This window comes from Macaca thibetana, chromosome 13, assembly GCF_024542745.1.
Source record: "Macaca thibetana thibetana isolate TM-01 chromosome 13, ASM2454274v1, whole genome shotgun sequence".
In the NCBI taxonomy this organism is placed as follows: Eukaryota; Metazoa; Chordata; class Mammalia; order Primates; family Cercopithecidae; genus Macaca; species Macaca thibetana.
Window position 1 is genome coordinate 74525245 of NC_065590.1, and position 18834 is coordinate 74544078.

General features: G+C 38.9%; 2 protein-coding genes across 2 annotated transcripts in view; one reads left to right on the plus strand and one right to left on the minus strand.

Moving 5' to 3' along the window:
* Window positions 1-18834, plus strand: part of DPY30 (dpy-30 histone methyltransferase complex regulatory subunit) — a 937477-nt gene that overhangs the window by 268864 nt on the left and 649779 nt on the right. The window lies entirely within an intron of this gene.
* The window catches only part of TTC27 (tetratricopeptide repeat domain 27), a 177065-nt gene that overhangs the window by 117870 nt on the left and 40361 nt on the right, over window positions 1-18834 (minus strand). Inside the window, exons 8-9 of the mRNA XM_050754136.1 lie at window positions 14453-14565; window positions 9028-9094 (exon numbers count right to left, since the gene is read on the minus strand). Coding sequence (XP_050610093.1) covers window positions 9028-9094; window positions 14453-14565 — 180 coding nt within the window. The remainder of the gene's footprint in view (window positions 1-9027; window positions 9095-14452; window positions 14566-18834) is intronic.

Here is an 18834-nt window from a genome sequence, read left to right on the forward strand (position 1 = left end):
ATTCTGTAGTAAGGAAGAGAAATTAAGTAATGAAGGGAAAATAAATTCCTAAGTTCAGTTTCGTCGGATTTTGGTTATTTTCTATTTTAACATTAAGCTAAATGCAATTATTACAAACTTCATATTTACTGAAATATAAGCACATTTCTTTACTATTCAGTAAAAGTGTAAGAAAGAAGTACTTGAGAACAGCGAAATTGCTCAGATGCCAAAAATTAGTAAAGATAAAAGAAGAGGTTGTAATTATCAAATCGTGACTCATCAGATTTGGAATGGTGTCTTACATATTAAGAGGTTAAATAAGCACAGAGTTTCAGCCTTGATTATAAGAGGCAATGCGTGACTGAGTACATAGACCTAAATATAAGCTAATATAATTTGTTATTACCATAGAATTCTAGCTACCCACTATTTCTTTTTGTTGGTTTGTTTTTGAGACAGTGTCTCACTCTGTTGCCCCGGCTAGAGTGCAGTGGTGCAGTCTTGGCTTACTGCAACCTCCGCCTCTCAGGTTCAAGTGATTCTCCTGCCTTAGCCTCCCTACAGGCACTTGCCATGACACCTGGCTAACTTTTTTAATTTTCTGTAGAGACAGGGTTTTGCCCAGGCTGGTCTCAAACTCCTGGGCTCAAGCGATGAGCCCACCTTGGCCTCCCAAAGTGCTAGGATTACAGGTATGAGCCACCACGCCCATTGGCTACTCACTAATTCTGTGAGTGGAAAACAAAATACATCAGGGAATAACAGGAACTGTAAAACTTTTAGTGACCGCTGTGCATTCTGTAGAAGATACTTTATGCTATCTTTGTATGAAAAAAGTAAATCTAAGCATTAGAAAAAATTCTCTCCAAATTAAATATAGTATTCCACATGATTCAGCAATTCCATTTCTGGGTCATGCCTGAAAGAACTGAAGTCAGATATTTGCAGACCAATATTCCTGGCAGCATTATACACATACCCAAAAGGCAAAAACAACTCAAATGTTTGTGAAGGAATGGATGATAAAATGTGGTATAGGCTGGGTGCGGTGGCTCACGCCGGTAATCCTAGCACTTTGGGAGGCCGAGGTGGGTGGAACACTTGAGGTCAGTAGTTTGAAACCAGCCTGGGCAACATGATAAAACCCAGTCTCTACTAAAAACACACAAAAAAATTAGCTGGGCGTGATGGTGGGTGCCTGGAATCCCAGCTACTCGGGAGGCTGAGGCAAGAGAATTGCTTGAACCCGGGAGGCGGAGGTTGCAGTGAGCCGAGATCACACCACTGCACTCCAGTCTGGGCGACAGAGCAAGACTCTGTCTCAAAAAAAAAAATAAATTAAATTAAAAAACAAAAAACAAAAGACATGGTATAGAAACAACAGAGTATCAATCTGCTTTAAAAAAGAATCGCATTCTGATATACACAACACAGATGAACCTTGAGGACACCATGCTGAGTGAAATCAGTCACAAAAGAACAATTTTTTTTTTTTTTTGAGGTGGAGTCTCGCTCTGTCACCCAGGCTGTAGTGCAGTGGTGCAATCTTGGCTCACTGCAACCTCTGCCTCCCAGGTTCAAGCAATTCTCCTGCCTCAGCCTCCCAAGTAGCTGGGATTACAGGTGCATGCCACCACGACCAGCTAATTTTCGTATTTTTATTTATTTATTTATTTATTTTTTATTTTATTTTGTTTTTTGAAACAGAGTTTTGCTCTTGTTGCCCAGGCTAGAGTACAATGGCGCCATCTCAGCTCACTGCAACCTCCGCCTCCTAGGTTCAAGGGTTCAAGCGATGGTCTTGCCTCAGCCTCCCGAGTAGCTGGGACTACAGGCGTGCACCATCGCGCCTGGCTACTTTTTATATTTTTAGTAGAGACGGGGTTCCACCATATTGGCCAGGCTGGTCTTGAACTCCTGACCTCATGATCTGCCCACCTCGGCCACCCAAAGTGCTGGGATTACAGGCGTGAGCCACCGCGCCTGGCCTGACTTTTTATATTTTTAGTAGAGATGGCATTTCACCATGTTGGCCAGGCTGGTCTTGAACTCCTGACCTCAGGTGATCCACCCGCCTTGGCCTCCCAAAGTGCTGAGATTGCAGGCATGAGCCACTGCACCTGGCCTACAAAAGAACAAATATTTTATGATTCCCCTTAAATAAGGTACCTAGAGTAGTCAAACTCATAGGGATAGAAAGTACAATGACAGTTGCAAGGGCTAAAGGGAGGGGAGAAAGGGAGTTATTGTTTAATGGGTGCAGAGTTTGGGAAGCTGAAAAAGTTCTGCACATGGATAATACTGATGGCTGCACAACACTGTGAATGTACTTAATGCCACTGAACTGTACCCTTAAAAATGGTTAAGATGGTACATTTTGTGTTATGTATATAAAAAAACATGTATTTTACAAAACCATTACTGTTAAAATCCTTAAAAAGACAGAGCAGGCTGGGCATTAGGGGCTCACACCTGTAACTCTAGCACTTTGGGAGGCCAAGACAGGAGGATTGCTTGAGCCCAGGAGTTTGAGATCAGCCTGAGCAACACAGCTAGACCCTATCTCTAGAAAAAATAAAAAACAACAACAAAAAAATTAACTCAGTGTGGCAGTGCACATCTCTGGTACCAGCTACTTGACAGGCTGAGGCAGGAAGGTCGCTTGAGCCTGGGAGGTCCAGGTTGCAGTGAGCTGTGTTCATACCAGTGCACTTTGGCTTGGGCAACAGAGCAAGACCCTATCTCAGAAAAAAAAAAAGCAATCTTACATTCAACTTTAGTATTGCTAAAAACATAAAACATACAAAGGACAAAAATATAAATACACCCAAAATAATATTTCATTACTTTTTTTAAGCCACTAATAATTTCTTTTTTTTTTTTTTTTTTTAATAGAGACAGATCTTACAATGTTACCCAGGTTGGTCTCGAACTCCTGGCCTCAAGTGATCCTCCTGTCTTGGCCTCCCAAAGTGCTGGGATTACAGGCATGAGCCACTAGGCCCAGCTACTAATAATATTTTTTATGAAGCATCCAGTATGCATATATACAATGCTCCCAAATTTCAGAATTTTTTTCCCAAATGCTGGGTTATTTTAGCACATGAAAAGGCTCTGATATGTTTCCATATAATTATAGTAAACACTTTATTTTTAATTATTTATTTCTCCCAAAGGACACATTTTTATGAAGATACAAAATACATGTTAATTCTTTATGTCATATTTTTATTCCAATAATTCATACTCATATTTCAGAAATGCTATGAAAATTTCTGAACAGTTCACTCTAAAACTGGTCCTAAATAACAGAGGTTACCAAAAGGCTGACAACTAGAGAGTTAGCCTCTTGTTCTGAGAAAAATGCAGTAACTACTCAACTGCAAAAGCCACTAAAACGGTGGTTCTAACCAGAATTTTATTTGTTCTGGATACAAGTTTCCTGTTTCTGCTGTTTTGTTATTTATTTTATTTATTTATTTTTATTTAATAAACACATAACACATTCTATGTGCTGGTCAGGCACTGGTCTAAGTGCTTTACAACAGTAATGGCATCTTTTCATAAAAAGAAGTGCTAACTATGGTCCAGCATATCACTTTTTGTTTTGTTAGAGCTTTACTGTCCTGTTTGACTGTCCGAAGGTCTCAAAGATGTTCTCCTACATTCCTCCTCTAAGAGCTTTATAGTTTTGCTTTTCACTTTTATATATTCGATCTATCTGGAATTACATTTTATATACAGTATGATGTTAAGATGCCCATTTTTCCTATAGAGATATAAATTATCTAGTAATTATTGAAAAGTCTATCCTTTCTCACTGTATTACAACTCCACCTTTGCCATAAATCACATGAACTGTATATGTATGGATCTGTTTCTAGACCACTGGCTGATTTATATTTCCTTGTGTCAAAAAGTCTTAATTCTGTGTTTTTAAAGAGCATAAAAATAACCTCGAGAGCTTGGTAAAACACAGAGTTCTTGGCTCCAACCTCAAAGGTTCTGATTGAATAGGGTTTAGGGTGGAGCCGGAGAAATTCCATTTCTAACAAGCTCCCAGGTGACGCTGATGCTGCTGGTCCAGGGACCCCAATTTGACAAGCACTGTCTTAAAATGGGTCTTGCTATCTGACAATAGAAGTCTTCCCCTACAGCTCTGTTCTTCAAGACTGCCTGAGCTATATCCTTAGCCCTCTGCATTTCCATATGAATTTCAAAGTCAGCTTTAGTTCCATGAAAAAACAACAGAAACAATAAAAACAACAAATTCAAACTGCTGGGACTTTCTTAAGGATTGATTAATTATGTAGGTTAATTTGGAAAGACTTGAAATTTTAAAACATGAAGTCCTCCATGAACAAGACATATCCCTCCATTTATTTACATCTTCATTAATTTATCTTAATTATGTTTTATAGATTTTTTTTTTTTTTTTTTTTTTTTTTTTTTACAGAGTCTCACTCTGTTACCCAGGCTGGAGTACAGTGGTGCCATCTCAGCCCACTGCAACCTCCGCCTCCTGGGTTCATGCGATTCTCCTGCCTCAGCCTCCCAAGTAGCTGGGATTACAGGCATTCACCATGACGCCTGGCTAATTTTTTTTTTTGTATTTTTAGCAGAGACGGGATTTTACCATGTTGGCCAGGCTGGTCTTGAATTCCTGACCTCAAGTGATCTGCCTACCTCGGCCTCCCAAAGTGCTGGGATTACAGGTGTAAGCCACCGTGCCCAGACAGATTTTTAGTATAGAGATCTTATAAATCTTTTGATAGGCTTATTCCTGGGAATTTGATGTTTTTTGACACTATTACAAATGCTTCTTTTCTCGTTTTCATTTTTAAAAACTGTGGTTAAAATACATATAACATAAAATATACCATTTTAACAACTTTTAAACACACAGTACAATAATGTTAAGTACATTCACATTATTGTACAACCAGTCTCCAGAACTCCTTTCATCTTGTAGCTGAAACTCTATACCCATTAAACAACTCCCAATCCCCCTTCCCCCAACCCCTAGCAACCCGTACTGCTTTTTGGTTCTATGAATTTTGACTACTCTAGGCACTTTATGTGGAATTACATAGTTGTAAATGCTATCTTATTTTTAACCATGGATTCTATTAACTGTGGTAATTTGATGAAGTATCAGCTCACTAAATTATAAGTATTTGGTTAAAAATCAAAATGGGTTTGACAAAGAACCCTAAGAAAGTTGGTGGATTCATAAATCCCCGCTTTCATGGCTGGGTGCGGTTGTTCACACCTGTAATCCCAGCATTTTGGGAGGCCGAGACGGGCAGAACACTTCAGCCCAGGAGTTCAAGACCAGCCTGAGCAACATGGGGAGACCTGTCTCTACAAAACAAACAAACAACAAAAAAAACCTAAAAAATTAAAAAATAAAATCCCCACTTTCAGAATTCTTCACTGCTGAAGAACCTCATGCCATTTGCAACCATGTACTTATCCATGAGATGGAATTTCCACCACTTTTACACATCAAAACAAAGGCCAGAAACCACTTACAAATGAGTGATAACATTTGTGTGCCTGTCTTAGGAAAAGTTCTCTCATTTCTTACCTCTCATTGACCAAAATCCATAAAAGGTGACCCATCGAACCAGTAAACTTTTACAAGTATATAATTTTTCATATACTCTTATTATTTTTATGATTGTTGTGAATAGCGAAATAAACTTTAGTAATATTTATTTTATTCATAGTTATAATGTTTTATAAATTAAAGAATCAATTTAGCAATTGTTGATAAGGTATGTAAGAGGATATTTTGAGAACAAAAGAGAGGCATTCATTGAAGATTAAGAGATGCAGGCCAGGCGCGGTGGCTCATGCCTATAATCCCCGCACTTTGAGAGGCTGAGGTGGGTTGATCATCTGAGGTCAGGAGATCAAGACCAGCCTGGGCAACATGGTGAAACTCTTGTCTCTACTAAAAATACAAAAATAAGCTGGGCGTGGTGGCGTGTGCCTGTAATCCCAGCTACTTGGGAGACTGAGGCAGGAGAATCACTTGAACCTGGGAGGCGGAGGTTGCAGTGAGCCGAGACTGCACCACTGCACTCCAGCCTGGGGAACAGAGCGAGACTCTGTCTCAGAAAAAAAAGAAAAGTAAATATTCATATGATGACGAGCTATATATGTACATAAGAGGGACTTATTATTTTATTCAGCAAGCAATTTCCCACTGTATGGGCATTTCCCTCATGCCCCAGAAAAGTAGCAAAGAAAATTCTGTACCACCATCAAAGAGGATTTAGAGTGTTGTTTCTATTAAAAACAAATTTCCTTTTCATTCTTATCACTACACATTTCAAATAATCTCCTTCCAAAGGTCACTAGGATCTCTTCAGATGACACACAACCAGGCTACTCCTTTAAACAATGAAAGAGCTTTCAGATAGCTGCTTTTTCCACACATAAATCAAAGCCAGCTCGGAGCTCTCCTTGTGCATGATTGTTTGGCTACACTAAAGCCAAATCGAAGGATGCCCACCCAGGTCATACTGACCTCCCGAAGCAAGGAACAAAGAAATACTATAAAAAGCACAACTACCCCTGCTTTTTCATTATCTACTTAAAAAAGCATTCATTTTTGAAATCAGTACCAAATGACAGTAAGTTTAAAATTCCAAGTTTAATCTATAAATAATTCTCAGTAGAAGTGGAAGAGCAACCCAAATCCCCTATCCTTGCGAGGGAGGTCATTTAAAAACTTGCTCAAATCTATTTTTCCCTAAATCTCACTATTACCCTCAATGAAAGGACCCATATACAACTTACATTCTCCCATCTCCTTGCCTTTGCTTATACTATATCACTCCATCTAAACCCTATCTGTTGTTCAAGTTGCAACTCAAGTCCTCCCCAAGTGAACAAAGCCTTCTTTGACTGCTCAGTCCTAAATATTGTCTTCCTTTCTTAGCAACTAGGGGATATCTTTATCTGTGCTATAGATTTGTAGTTTAAACTGCCTAGTATTGCTAAGTACAGTTTCATAAATTTATCTGACCTGGGAAGAAAACATCAGAATTCCAACTGATTCCCAACTAAGATAATGAAAATGCCTTTAAAAAAATGATATATCTTAAGCAACTTGTATTCATTAAAGAACATATGTATCTTCCTTTATCCATAAAGCCAAAATATACTGACTGACCCCTTCATCTGTGACTTTTCTCTTCTTAAAAGTCCTTCTTGATCTAGAATCCTCAAATATCTATTAGTCCATCTTTCCTTCTCACTGCCATTCTTCTCCAACTGTGGTTGTCAAAGCCTTTTCTGTTTCTATTAAGATAATCATTTGGTTTTTCTCCTTTGCTCTATTAATAAGGTGAATTGCATTGTTTCATATTAAACAAATTCAACACCTTTCATTATAAAAACTCTTAGTAAACAAGGAATAGAAGAGAATATCAACCTGATTAAGTGTATCTAACTAAAATCATTAATGGTGAAAAGTAGTCTTTCTCCCCTAAGCTCAGAACAAAGGGAAGATTGTCTGCTTTCTTCACTTCTCTTCTCGTTGAACTAGAATCCCAGTAGTGCAATAGATAAGAAGATATGAAGAAATAAAAGGTATACAGATTGGAAATTAGGATATAAACTACCTTTATGCATAGGTGACATGTTTATATCATAGAAAAACTTGTCTAAAACAGCTGTGCCCATCCCATTCTTAGTCTCTTAACCTGCTTTATAGTTCTCCTCAGCACTTCGTGAAATAGCTGGTTCTCTCTTTGTCTACTCTGTATTTGACATAAACTCCAGAACAGAAAAGGCTTTGTTTACTGCTATATCCCCAATGACTAGTACAATACCCGTATATATTATTTAGTAGATATATATATTAGCTGAATCAATAAATGAAAAGTACATAATATGTTTTTATATGCCCTTTAAAATTTGTTAACACTTTGTTAACACTTTGTCAATTCCTTTACAGCACATGTAATAAATAATGAGGAACATTTCCACAGTTACCTAAAACACACATAATAAGATGATGCACACCAAAGACTTCGGAGGATACTGAAGTGGGAAAATAAAACACGCAACCAGAGGACTCATACGACTAACACCTAACCAGTTCCAACAGGGTGTGTAGGAAATAGTAATGTGAAAAATTTGTATTACAGTACAAAATAAGCTAGCTTTTTTTGTTTTGTTGTGTTTTGTTTTGTTTTGTTTGTTTTTCAGGCAGAGTCTCGCTCTCTGTCACCCAGGCTGAAGTACAGTGTGGCTCACTGCAACCTCTGCCTTCCGAGTTGAGGCGGTTCTCCTTCTCTGCCTCCAGAGTAGCTGGGGTTACAGACACGTGCCACCACACCCGGGTAATTTTTGTATTTTTGGTAGAGACACGGTTTCACCATGTTGGCCAGGCTGGTCCGAACTCCTGACCTCAAGTGATCCACCTGCCTCGGCCTCTCAAAGTGCTGAGATTACAGGCATGAGCCACCTCACCCGGCCACAATCTACCTTTTCTTTCTAGCCAGTAAAAGTATTTTATTTTGCCTTATCTGAAAAATAACAAAGGAAGAAAACATCAGGTCTTTATTAACTTTATTTCCTTACACCATAATCCCCCGGAATTCTCTGTAATGAGGTAACTGTCCAGAGAGTCCACTAAAACTGTCCTAGAAGTAACCAATGCACTCTTAATTGTCCAATCCAGTGGTCTCTTCTCTGTCCACATTTATCTCCTGACGGCTCTACACTGTTGAATACTGATGAGCACACCATGCTCTTGACACCTCTCTAACCCATGATCTCCTGGTCCTGCTCCCAGCTCTCTTTTTCACCGCAATCATGTAGGCATAGCCCTCAATTTTAGGCATAAGAGTTGCAGACTCTATCAGCAGCAAGATACATGTGACTTAGAAACTAAAATAAGATTTTTCTCCACTTTATTTCCTTAGGTGGCAGTGTTTCAACATAAACAATCTAAGGCAAGACCATACCAGAGGAAATAATTTACCAGGAAAAAAATGAAATGGAAGAGAAAAAGACATTACTCACTGATGTAAATGCCAGAAGCTCCTCTTCAGTTAATTTATGCACTGGGTTATTCTTTTGAAAATTCGTGCTTTAAATTAAGAAAAAAGGTAAATTAAGATGCATGTTGCAGCTAATGAAATACAATTTTTAAAAAGCAAAGTAAACTGCTATATTTTATATATTTGAAAGCAGATATTTAAATATTATGGGGGCCGGGCGCAGTGGCTCACGCCTGTAATCCCAACACTTTGGGAGGCTGAGGCGGGCAAATCACGAGGTCAGGAGATTCAGAACATCCTGGCTAACAAGGTGAAACCCCGTCTCTACTAAAAATACAAAAACTTAGCCAGGTGTGGTGGCGGGCACCTGTAGTCCCAGCTACTCAGGAGGCTGAGGCAGGAGAATGGCGTGAACCTGGGAGGCGGAGCTTGCAGTGAGCCGAGATCGCACCACTGCACTCCAGCCTGGGCGACAGAGTGAGACTCTGTCTCAAAAAAAAAAAAAAAATATATATATATATATATATATATATATATATATATATGTATATATATATATATATAAAAATAAAATGGCATTATATACAAATGTGGAGTTTATCAAAGATAAGCATAACAATAAAATGCTGACAAATAAAATGTGATTGGTGTACTAAATGTCAACATAATTTATCTTTTTTTTTCTTTGTTTTTTTTGAGACAGGGCTCACTGTGTCACCCAGGTGGGAGTGCAGTGGCACACACCTGGCTCATTGCAACCTCCACCTCCTGAGTTCAAGGGATCCTCCCAGTTCAGCCTCCCGAGTAACCAGGACTACAGGGATACGCCACCATTCCCAGCTAATTTTTCTATTTTTTGTAGAAACATAGTTTCACTGTGTTGTCCAGGCTGGTCTTGAACTCCTGGACTCAAGTGATTGCCCACCTCAGTCTCCCAAAGTGTTGGGATTACAGGCATGTGACACTGTGCAGCCAACATAATTTATCCTCCTAGGAAAAAAGAAATTCAATATGTGCCACTCAGCAAAGAAAATAAAAAGAATTATTATGACACCGAGTCTTATTTATTAAACTCATGCTAAAAAAACAATGTTTTTATAACAGCTGTCAAGAAGGCAGAACAACAGGCATTCTTAGATCTTGCTGATCCAGGATCAATTACATTATTGGTAGAATCATTTTAGAAAACAATTTGGGCTGGGCACGGTGGCTCATGCCTGTAATCCCAGCACTTTGGGAGGCCAATGCAGGCGAATCATGAGGTCAAGAGATCGAGACCATCCTGGCCAACATGGTGAAACCACATCTCTACTAAAAATACAAAAAATTAGCTGGGCGTGGTGGCGCACACCTATAGTCCCAGCTACTCAGGAGGCTGAGGCAGGAGGATTGCTTGAACTCATGAGGCAGAGGTTGCAGTGAGCCAAGATTGCGCCATTGCACTCCAGCCTGGGTGACAGAGCAAGACTCCATCTCAAAAAAAAAGAAAGAAACAATTTGGCACTATCTTTGTGAACATTCATATATAGTCGACTCTATATCTCTAGATATAGAGCCCAGAGAAATTCTTGAACTGATATATCAAGAACGAGATACATAAATATCCATAGTACTATTGTGTATAACAGGAAAAATCTGGAAACCATCCAAATGCCCAAAAGGAAAATGACCAACTGTTGTATAATCATCCAACAGAATGCTATACTACAAAATAAATTGCAGCTACATATAACAACATGAATCACAGGAATACAATAATGAGAGAAAATAAGCACATCACAGAGGACTATATGTTTATTATAAGATACCACTTTTATAAAGCTCAAAAACAAGCAAATTTAAGCAACTGACTTACAAGCATACAAAACATGAAATTAAAATTTTTTTAAAAAGGCAACAAAATCACAAACATGAGATTCAGAATAACAGTTGACTTTTCACCAGTGTTAGTTTTATTATTAGACTATTCCAAATGGAATATTAAATATTCTTAATATATGGAATATATGAAATATTCCACATATAATTATAATATATATGGAATATATATATGTGGACATATATATGGAATGTAATTCCAAATATTCCATATATTAATTTAACAAATTTTAAAGGGCATATAAATGTATATAAATATTCCATACATTAAGAATGAAAACAGGCCAGGCCCGGCAGCTAATGCGTATAATCCCAGCACTTAGGGAGGCTGAGGCAGGTGGATCACGAGGTCAGGAGTTCAAGACCAGCCTGGCCAAGATGGTGAAACCCCATCTCTACTAAAAATACAAAAATTAGCCAGGCATTGTGGCAAGTGCCTGTAATCTCAGGTACTCGGGAGACTGAGGCAGAGAACTGCTTGAACCTGAGAGGCAGAGGTTACAGTGAGCCAAGATCGTGCCACTGCCCTCCCGCCTGGGCAAAAGAGCAAGAATCCATCTGAAAAAAAAAAAATGAAAATACTGCCTTATAAAATAGTAACATATCCTTATAATTTTCAATACTGTTTAAGGATTTTATAATGACTATAAATTGTTTATATAATAATTTTTAAATGAACCAATTTTTAGTGTTGGAAAAGAAAAAAATCAATGAATGGAAGAGGAAAGAACTATGAAATGATTTTTTTAAAAACACCTACAAGACAAACACACATGAATGCATACAAGCAGTCAGGTAGAATTAAGTATAAGAGAGGTGGGGCAAGTTCCAGCATTTCGTCTTCAGGTAAAAATCCAACTCAAGCAGGAGGCCAGTGAACAGCAAGAGTCTAGGGAAGGAGCCTGAAGCTATTCCCACTGTTGTGCCAATCTACTATGTATAAGAATTCACCTTCTCAGGCTAGGCACAGTGGCTCACGGCTATAATCCCAGCACTTTGGGAGGCTGAGGCGAGTAGATCACCTGAGGTCAGGAGTTCGAGACCAGCTTGGCCAACATGGTGAAACCCTGTCTCTACTAAAAATACAAAACTTAGCTGAGCACGGTGGCGGGCGCCTGTAATCCCAGCTACTCAGGAGGCTGAGGCAAGAGAATCGTTTGAACCTGGAAGTTGGAGGTTGCAGTGAGTCAAGATTGCACCATTGCACTCCAGCCTGGGACGACAGAGCGAGACTCTGTCTCAAAAAAAAAAAAAAAAAAAAAAAAAAAAAACAACATTCTGTCACTGGAATCAATAATGTTACAGGAAAATTGCTTTGGATTTAGAAACAGAACTCTGTATGTGTGATCCATTTTAAAATAAAAAGGAACTGTAGAACTGAATTCAACTTTTATATAAATGAAAACTTACTGCTGCATATATGAAGTAAAATGCTATGTGGTGAACACTAAAGGGTGAGTTCTACTGAATTAAAAGAATAAGATTTTGGCTGGGCGCAGTGGCTCACCCCTGTAATCCTAGTACTTTGGGAGGCCAAGGCAGGTGGATCACCTGATGTCAGGAGTTCAAGACCACCTGGTCAACAGGGTGAAACCCCGTCTCTATTAAAAATACAAAAATTAGCCAGGTGTGGTGGCACATGCCTGTAATCCTAGCTGCTTGGGAGGCTGAGGCAGGAGAACTGCTTGAACCTGGGAGGCCAAGGTTGCAGTGAGCCAAGATTGCACCACTGCACTCCAGCCTGGGCGACAGTGCAAGACTATCTCCAAAAAAAAAAAAAAAAAAAAAGAACAAGATTTTTTTCAAATGCTCCCTTTCTTAAATTGCCTATTACTAATTTAACTGGTATCAATATTATAGCTTTATGGGGGATTCTATTTTGAACATCAATAAATCTTTTGATGACAAATGGGATATTCATTTAGTCTAAAAGTACCTTTCAAAGAAGTTTTTTTTTTTTTTTTTTGAGACAGAGTTTCACTCTGTCACCCAGGCTGGAGTACAGTGGCGTGATCTCGGCTCACTGCAATCTCCACCTCCCAGGTTCAAGCAATTCTCCTGCCTCAGGCTCCCGAGTAGCTGGGATTACAAGCGCCCACCACCACACCTGGCTAATTTTTGTATTTTTAGTAGAGACGGGATTTCACTATGTTGGCCAGGCTGGTCTTGAACTCCTAACCTTGGGTGATCCACCCGCTTCGGCTTCCCAAAGTGCTGGGATTACAGGAGTAAGCCACTGTGCCTGGCCAATAAAATGTTAATTAAAAAATAAAAGAATAACTTTGGAGAAGCCTAGCAAACACCACTTTAATCATGTGATCAAAGTTAACAACACCAGTAGAGGGGCAAACCCAAATCATATTCTACTTGCTAGGATGCAATGAGAATAACAAAACTTCATTTCTCTGAAATCCCAGCTAAAAACGCATAAAGTAGCTGGGTGCAGTGGCTCATGCCTATAATCCCAGCACTCTGGGAGATCGAGGTGGGCGGATCAGCTGAGGTCAGGAGTTTGAGACCAGCCTGGACAACATGGTGAAACCCCATCTCTACTAAAAATCCAAAAAAATTAGCCGGACATGGTGGTGTGCGCCTGTAATCCCAGCTACTCAGGAGGCTGAGGCAAGAGAATCGCTTGAGCCCGGGAGGCGGAGGTTGCAGTGAGCCGAGATCATGCCATTGCACTCCAGCCTAGGCAACAATAGCAAAACTCCATCTCAGAGGGAAAAAAAAATGCATAAGGTGAATCCAACTATTACAAAAAAAAAAAATCAGACAAACTCAAATTGAGGGAAAGTCTAAAAATAATGGACTTGTAAATTTCAAGTGTCAAGATCATGCAAGTCAAGCAAAAATGAGGAACTATTCCAGACTGATAAAGACTAAAGAGACATGACAACTAAATGTGACACATATATTCTAGACTGGATCTTTTGCTCTAAAAGAGAGTATCTGGACAACTAGCAAAATTTGAATGGGGTCTGAGAATTAAATGATAGCAAAGTATGAATGTTAACTTTCTGATTTTGATAGCTGTATTGTGACTATGTACAAATTATTGTTGGAAATATACACCAAATTCTTCAGGAATGATACAGTATCACGTTGGAAACTTATTCTTAAAAGTTATTTGTATTGCCCTGCCCTTAAACATTTTTCACAAATTTGATATTATTTCTAATCAGAAAAAAAAGGAAAAACTATTTCGACCACAGATAACGTTCTACAGTATTAAAAAATAATCCTATCCTTTGAAATTTAAATATCCTCAAATCTCAAAATAGTCATTCTCACCTGTCTTTAACATTTTATTAAGAATCTACTCCTAGCTAAAGTTAAAGAAATTGTGCTTATAAAGGAAACAGAAGAATACATATACCAACTCATAGGAGATTCGTAATGTCTAGTCCTTTAATTGGCTCTCCAAGTATTTCCTCTTGATCTTCATAAGCACTACAAAATTCCCTATTCATCCAGAACTCTTGGAACCTCCTTGAATGAAGATTCTCCACACATAAGAGAATCAATATGCAAAGTGTTCAAAGTAGCCAAGTCAGTCATTAACTTACCAGATTCCAAGGATAATAGCGAGCTCTTCAGCACACAGATTGGGCATCTGGAACTGTTCACAATCTGCTAACTTTATGTCATTCAGAATGGTGTCATCATTGAGCTCAAGATTCTAGTGGAATACAAAAGAAAATACTTAGACCAAAAATTAAATTTTATTCATTCACCAAAATGGCATGTAATAGATTGCTAGAAAGGATAAAGTTAACTTACCTTGTCTACCTATGGTCAATAGGCTGTTTCTTGTGAAACACATATTTGGAAACAATTTACCTTCCAGAAATGAAAGATGTGCCATTCTATACCTCAAGAATGCACTAACAATGACAATAATAGGGAATAATAGCTATCATTCATTGAGCCAAGTATGCAAAAGCCCCTCTGCAGATAACTTTACATTTTTCAAATTCATCCTCACAATAAATCACAGACAATAGGCATTTCTATCCCTATTTATTGATGAAAAACAAAGAATCAGATACTTGAAGCTCATCCAAGATCACACTCAAAGTATGTGACAGCATCAGGATTCAAAACTGGATCTTTCTATTCTGCCTCTAAATTCTAATCAAAAATATCAACTTCCCAACTCTGTCTCAGCAATATAGTGCGATCAGTTGAGAAATTTCTCACAAATAGCTTATTATCAATGATGGAAATGCCAAACTGACAAGTTCGTTCTAAAATTTATATGGAAATGCAAATGATTGACAATAACCAAAACAATTTTAAAAAGAATAAAATACAAGGAAGTACTTGATTTCAAGAATACTATAAAGCCCAGACAGTATGGTACTGGCATAAAGACAGACATATAAAGTGAATGGAACACAATACAGTCCAAAATGTTAGACCCATGCATATGTGATAGATTGATTTTCAGTAAAAGTACCTAGGTGGTTCAGTAGATAAAGCCTTTCAATAAATGATATTAGAGAACTTTGGGAGGCCAAGGTGGGAGGAAGCTTGTGGCCAAGAGTTTGAGACCAGCCTGGGCAACACAGCAAGACCCTGTCTCTCCAAAAAAAAAGTAACTAAATGATGTCAGAACAACTGGATATCCATTTGTAAAAAAAAAATGACCCTTCACGTTTATCTCAATCATATACAAAAATTAAATCAAAATTAATCACAGACCTTAATACAGAAGTTAAAACTAAAAATACTTCTAGAATAAAACATTTAAAAAAATATATTTGTAACCTTGAGATGGAAAGGCATCAGTTCTTAATTAGGACACAAAAAGCATGAATTATAAGAGAAAAACTTCATAAATTGGACTTCATCAGAATAAAAACTTCTGTTCTCTGAAAACATTGTTAAGAAGACAAAATGTCAAGCTCCAGATCCAAATAATTGCTTGAACCCGAGAGGTGGAGGTTGCAGTAAGCTGAGATCTTGCCACTGCACTCCAGCCTACGCAATAGAGCGAGACTCCATTTCAAAAATAAAAAGAGAAGAGAGAAAAAAAAAAAACTTATGTTCACACAAAGACTTATATACATATTTTCTAGGCAGGTTTATTAGTAATAGCTGCTAGAAATAACTTAAATGTCCACCAACAGTTCATATTGGTATTTCAACATGGATGAATCTTAAAACCATTAAACCAGACACAAAATATTACATACCGTATGATTCCATTTATTGGAAATTCTAGAAAAGACAGATCTAATCTATGACAGAAAGCAGATTAGAGAGCAACTGACTGCAAAGAACTATGGGGGCACTCTTTGGAGAAACTTTTTTTCATTATAGTGGTGGTTACATGCGTCTAATTGTTAAATCTCAACAAAGTGTAATTCAAATTGGTATACTTTATGTAAATTATTCCTCAATAATCTTGGGTGAATTTTTTTTCTAATTCAACAAAAAAACAAGGAAGACTTTAGGAGCTAAATGAAGCTAGACAGAAGCTGGGCGTGGTGGCTCATGCCTGTAATCCCAGCACTTTGAGAGGCTAAGGTGGGTGGATCACCCGACGTCAGGAGTTCGAGACCAGCCTGGCCAGCATGGTGAAGCCCTGTCTCTACTAAAAATACAATTCTCCGGGCATAGTGGCATGTGGCTGTAGTCCCCGCTACTTGGAGACTAAGGCAGGCTACAGAATGAGACATCATCTCAAAAAAAAATAAAATATATATTTTCACATTGTAACATTTCTTTTTTTTTTGGAGACAGTCTCACTTAGTCACTGGGACTACAGGCGTGAGCTACCACACCGAGCCACATTGTAACATTTCCAATCAGGATATATTTTGTAATCACTATAAATGGTATAGTAGTGTTCTTTCCTTTTCCTGAAAAATGGTTATTAAACAGCTGGTATATATTACAATCTAATAATGTGTTTGACACAAGGAAATATGATATATAACCAACTTAACAAACAATTATCTTCCACCCATGAGAATAAAGCTATGTTTCTATATAATCCATACCTACATCATACAACTTGTACTCTCCATCTTCAAGTAGTAATTAACAAAGACCCTAAGATTATCTGAAAGTATTTTATTCACATATAAAAAGATTAAATTCTGGCCAGTGCAGTGGCTCACGCCTATAATACCAACAGTTTTGGGAGGCTGAGGCAAGTGGATGGCTTGAGCCTAGAAGTTCAAGACCAGCCTGGGCAACATGGTGAAACCCCACCTCTACCAAAAATACAAAAATTAACCAGTCTCACAACATGGTCTCTAAATAGATAAACAGGTAAAACTTTTTTTTTTTTTTTTTTTTTTTTGAGATGGAGTCGCACTCTGTCGCCCAGGCTGGAGTGCAGTGGCACAATCTCGGCTCACTGCAAGCTCCACCTCCCGGGTTCACGCCATTCTCCTGCCTCAGCCTCCCAAGTAGCTGGGACTACAGGCACCCGCCACCACACCCAGCTAATTTTTTGTATTTTTAGTAGAGATGGGGTTTCACTATGTTAGCCAGGATGGTCTCGATCTCCCGACCTCATGATCCGTCCACCTCGGCCTCCCAAAGTGCTGGGATTACAGGCATGAGCCACCGCGCCCAGCCAAAATTTTTAAAATAAAATAAAATAATCCTGAAAAAATTTCTGATAGTCACATGTAATATGTTAAAAATGTTAACCATATTAACCCTGTAACGTGTTACATGGTTAATCCCAGCACTTCGGGAGTTGAAGCAGGAAGATTGCTTGAGCCCAGGAGTTTGAAACAAACCTGGGCAATATAGTGAGACATCATCTCCATTTAGGAAGAAAGAAAGCAGCCGGGCGCGGTGGCTCAAGCCTGTAATCCCAGCACTTTGGGAGGCCAAGACGGGCGGATCACAAGGTCAGGAGATCGAGACCATCCTGGCTAACACAGTGAAACCCCGTCTCTACTAAAAAAACACAAAAAAACTAGCCGGGCGTGGTGGCGGGTGCCTGTAGTCCCAGCTACTCGGAGGCTGAGGCAGGAGAATGGTGTGAACCTGGGAGGCGGAGCTTGCAGTGAGCTGAGATCTGGCCACTGCACTCCAGCCTGGGCGACAGAGCCAGACTCCATCTCAAAAAAAAAAAAAAAAAAAAAAGAAGTAAGCAAACAAGCAAGCAAGAAAGAACAAGCAAGCAAAAAAAACATTAAATTCTGTATTAAATTGTACATCATTTTCATACATTCTCATAATACTCATCATATCCTATTTATCACCAGGAGATAATTTTCTTTTTTTTTTTTTTTTTTTTTTTTCAAAGGGAGTTTTGCTCTTGTTGCCCAGGCTGGAGTTCAATGGTGCAATTGCACTCATTGTTCATTGCAACCTCCACTTCCTGGCTGGAGTTCAATGGTGCAATTGCACTCATTGTTCATTGCAACCTCCACTTCCTGGGTCCAAGCAATTCTCCCACCTCAACCTCCCAAGTAGCTGGGATTACAGGCACACGCCACCACAACAGGCTAATTTTGTTTTTTTGTTTTTTTTTCTTTTTTTTTTTTGAGACTGAGTCTTGCTCTGTCGCCCAGGCTGGAGTGCAGAGGCGTGATCTCGGCTCACTGCAAGCTCCACCTCCCGGCTGGATTCACACCATTCTCCTGCCTCGGCCTCCGGAGTAGCTGGGACTACAGGCACCTACCACCATGCCCGGTTAATTTTTTTTGTAGTTTTAGTAGAGACAGTGTTTCACCATGTTAGCCAGGATGATCTCCTGACCTCGTGCACCCACCTTGGTCTCCCAAAGTGCTGGGATTACAGGTGTGAGCAATTGCACCTGGCCTAATTTTGCATTTTTAATAGAGACAGGGTTTCACTATTTTGGTCAGACTAGGCTCAAACTCCTGACCTCAAGTGATCCACCCACCTCAGCTTTCCAAATTGTTGGGATTACAGGCATGAGCCACCATGCCAGGCCAATCACTGGGAGATAATT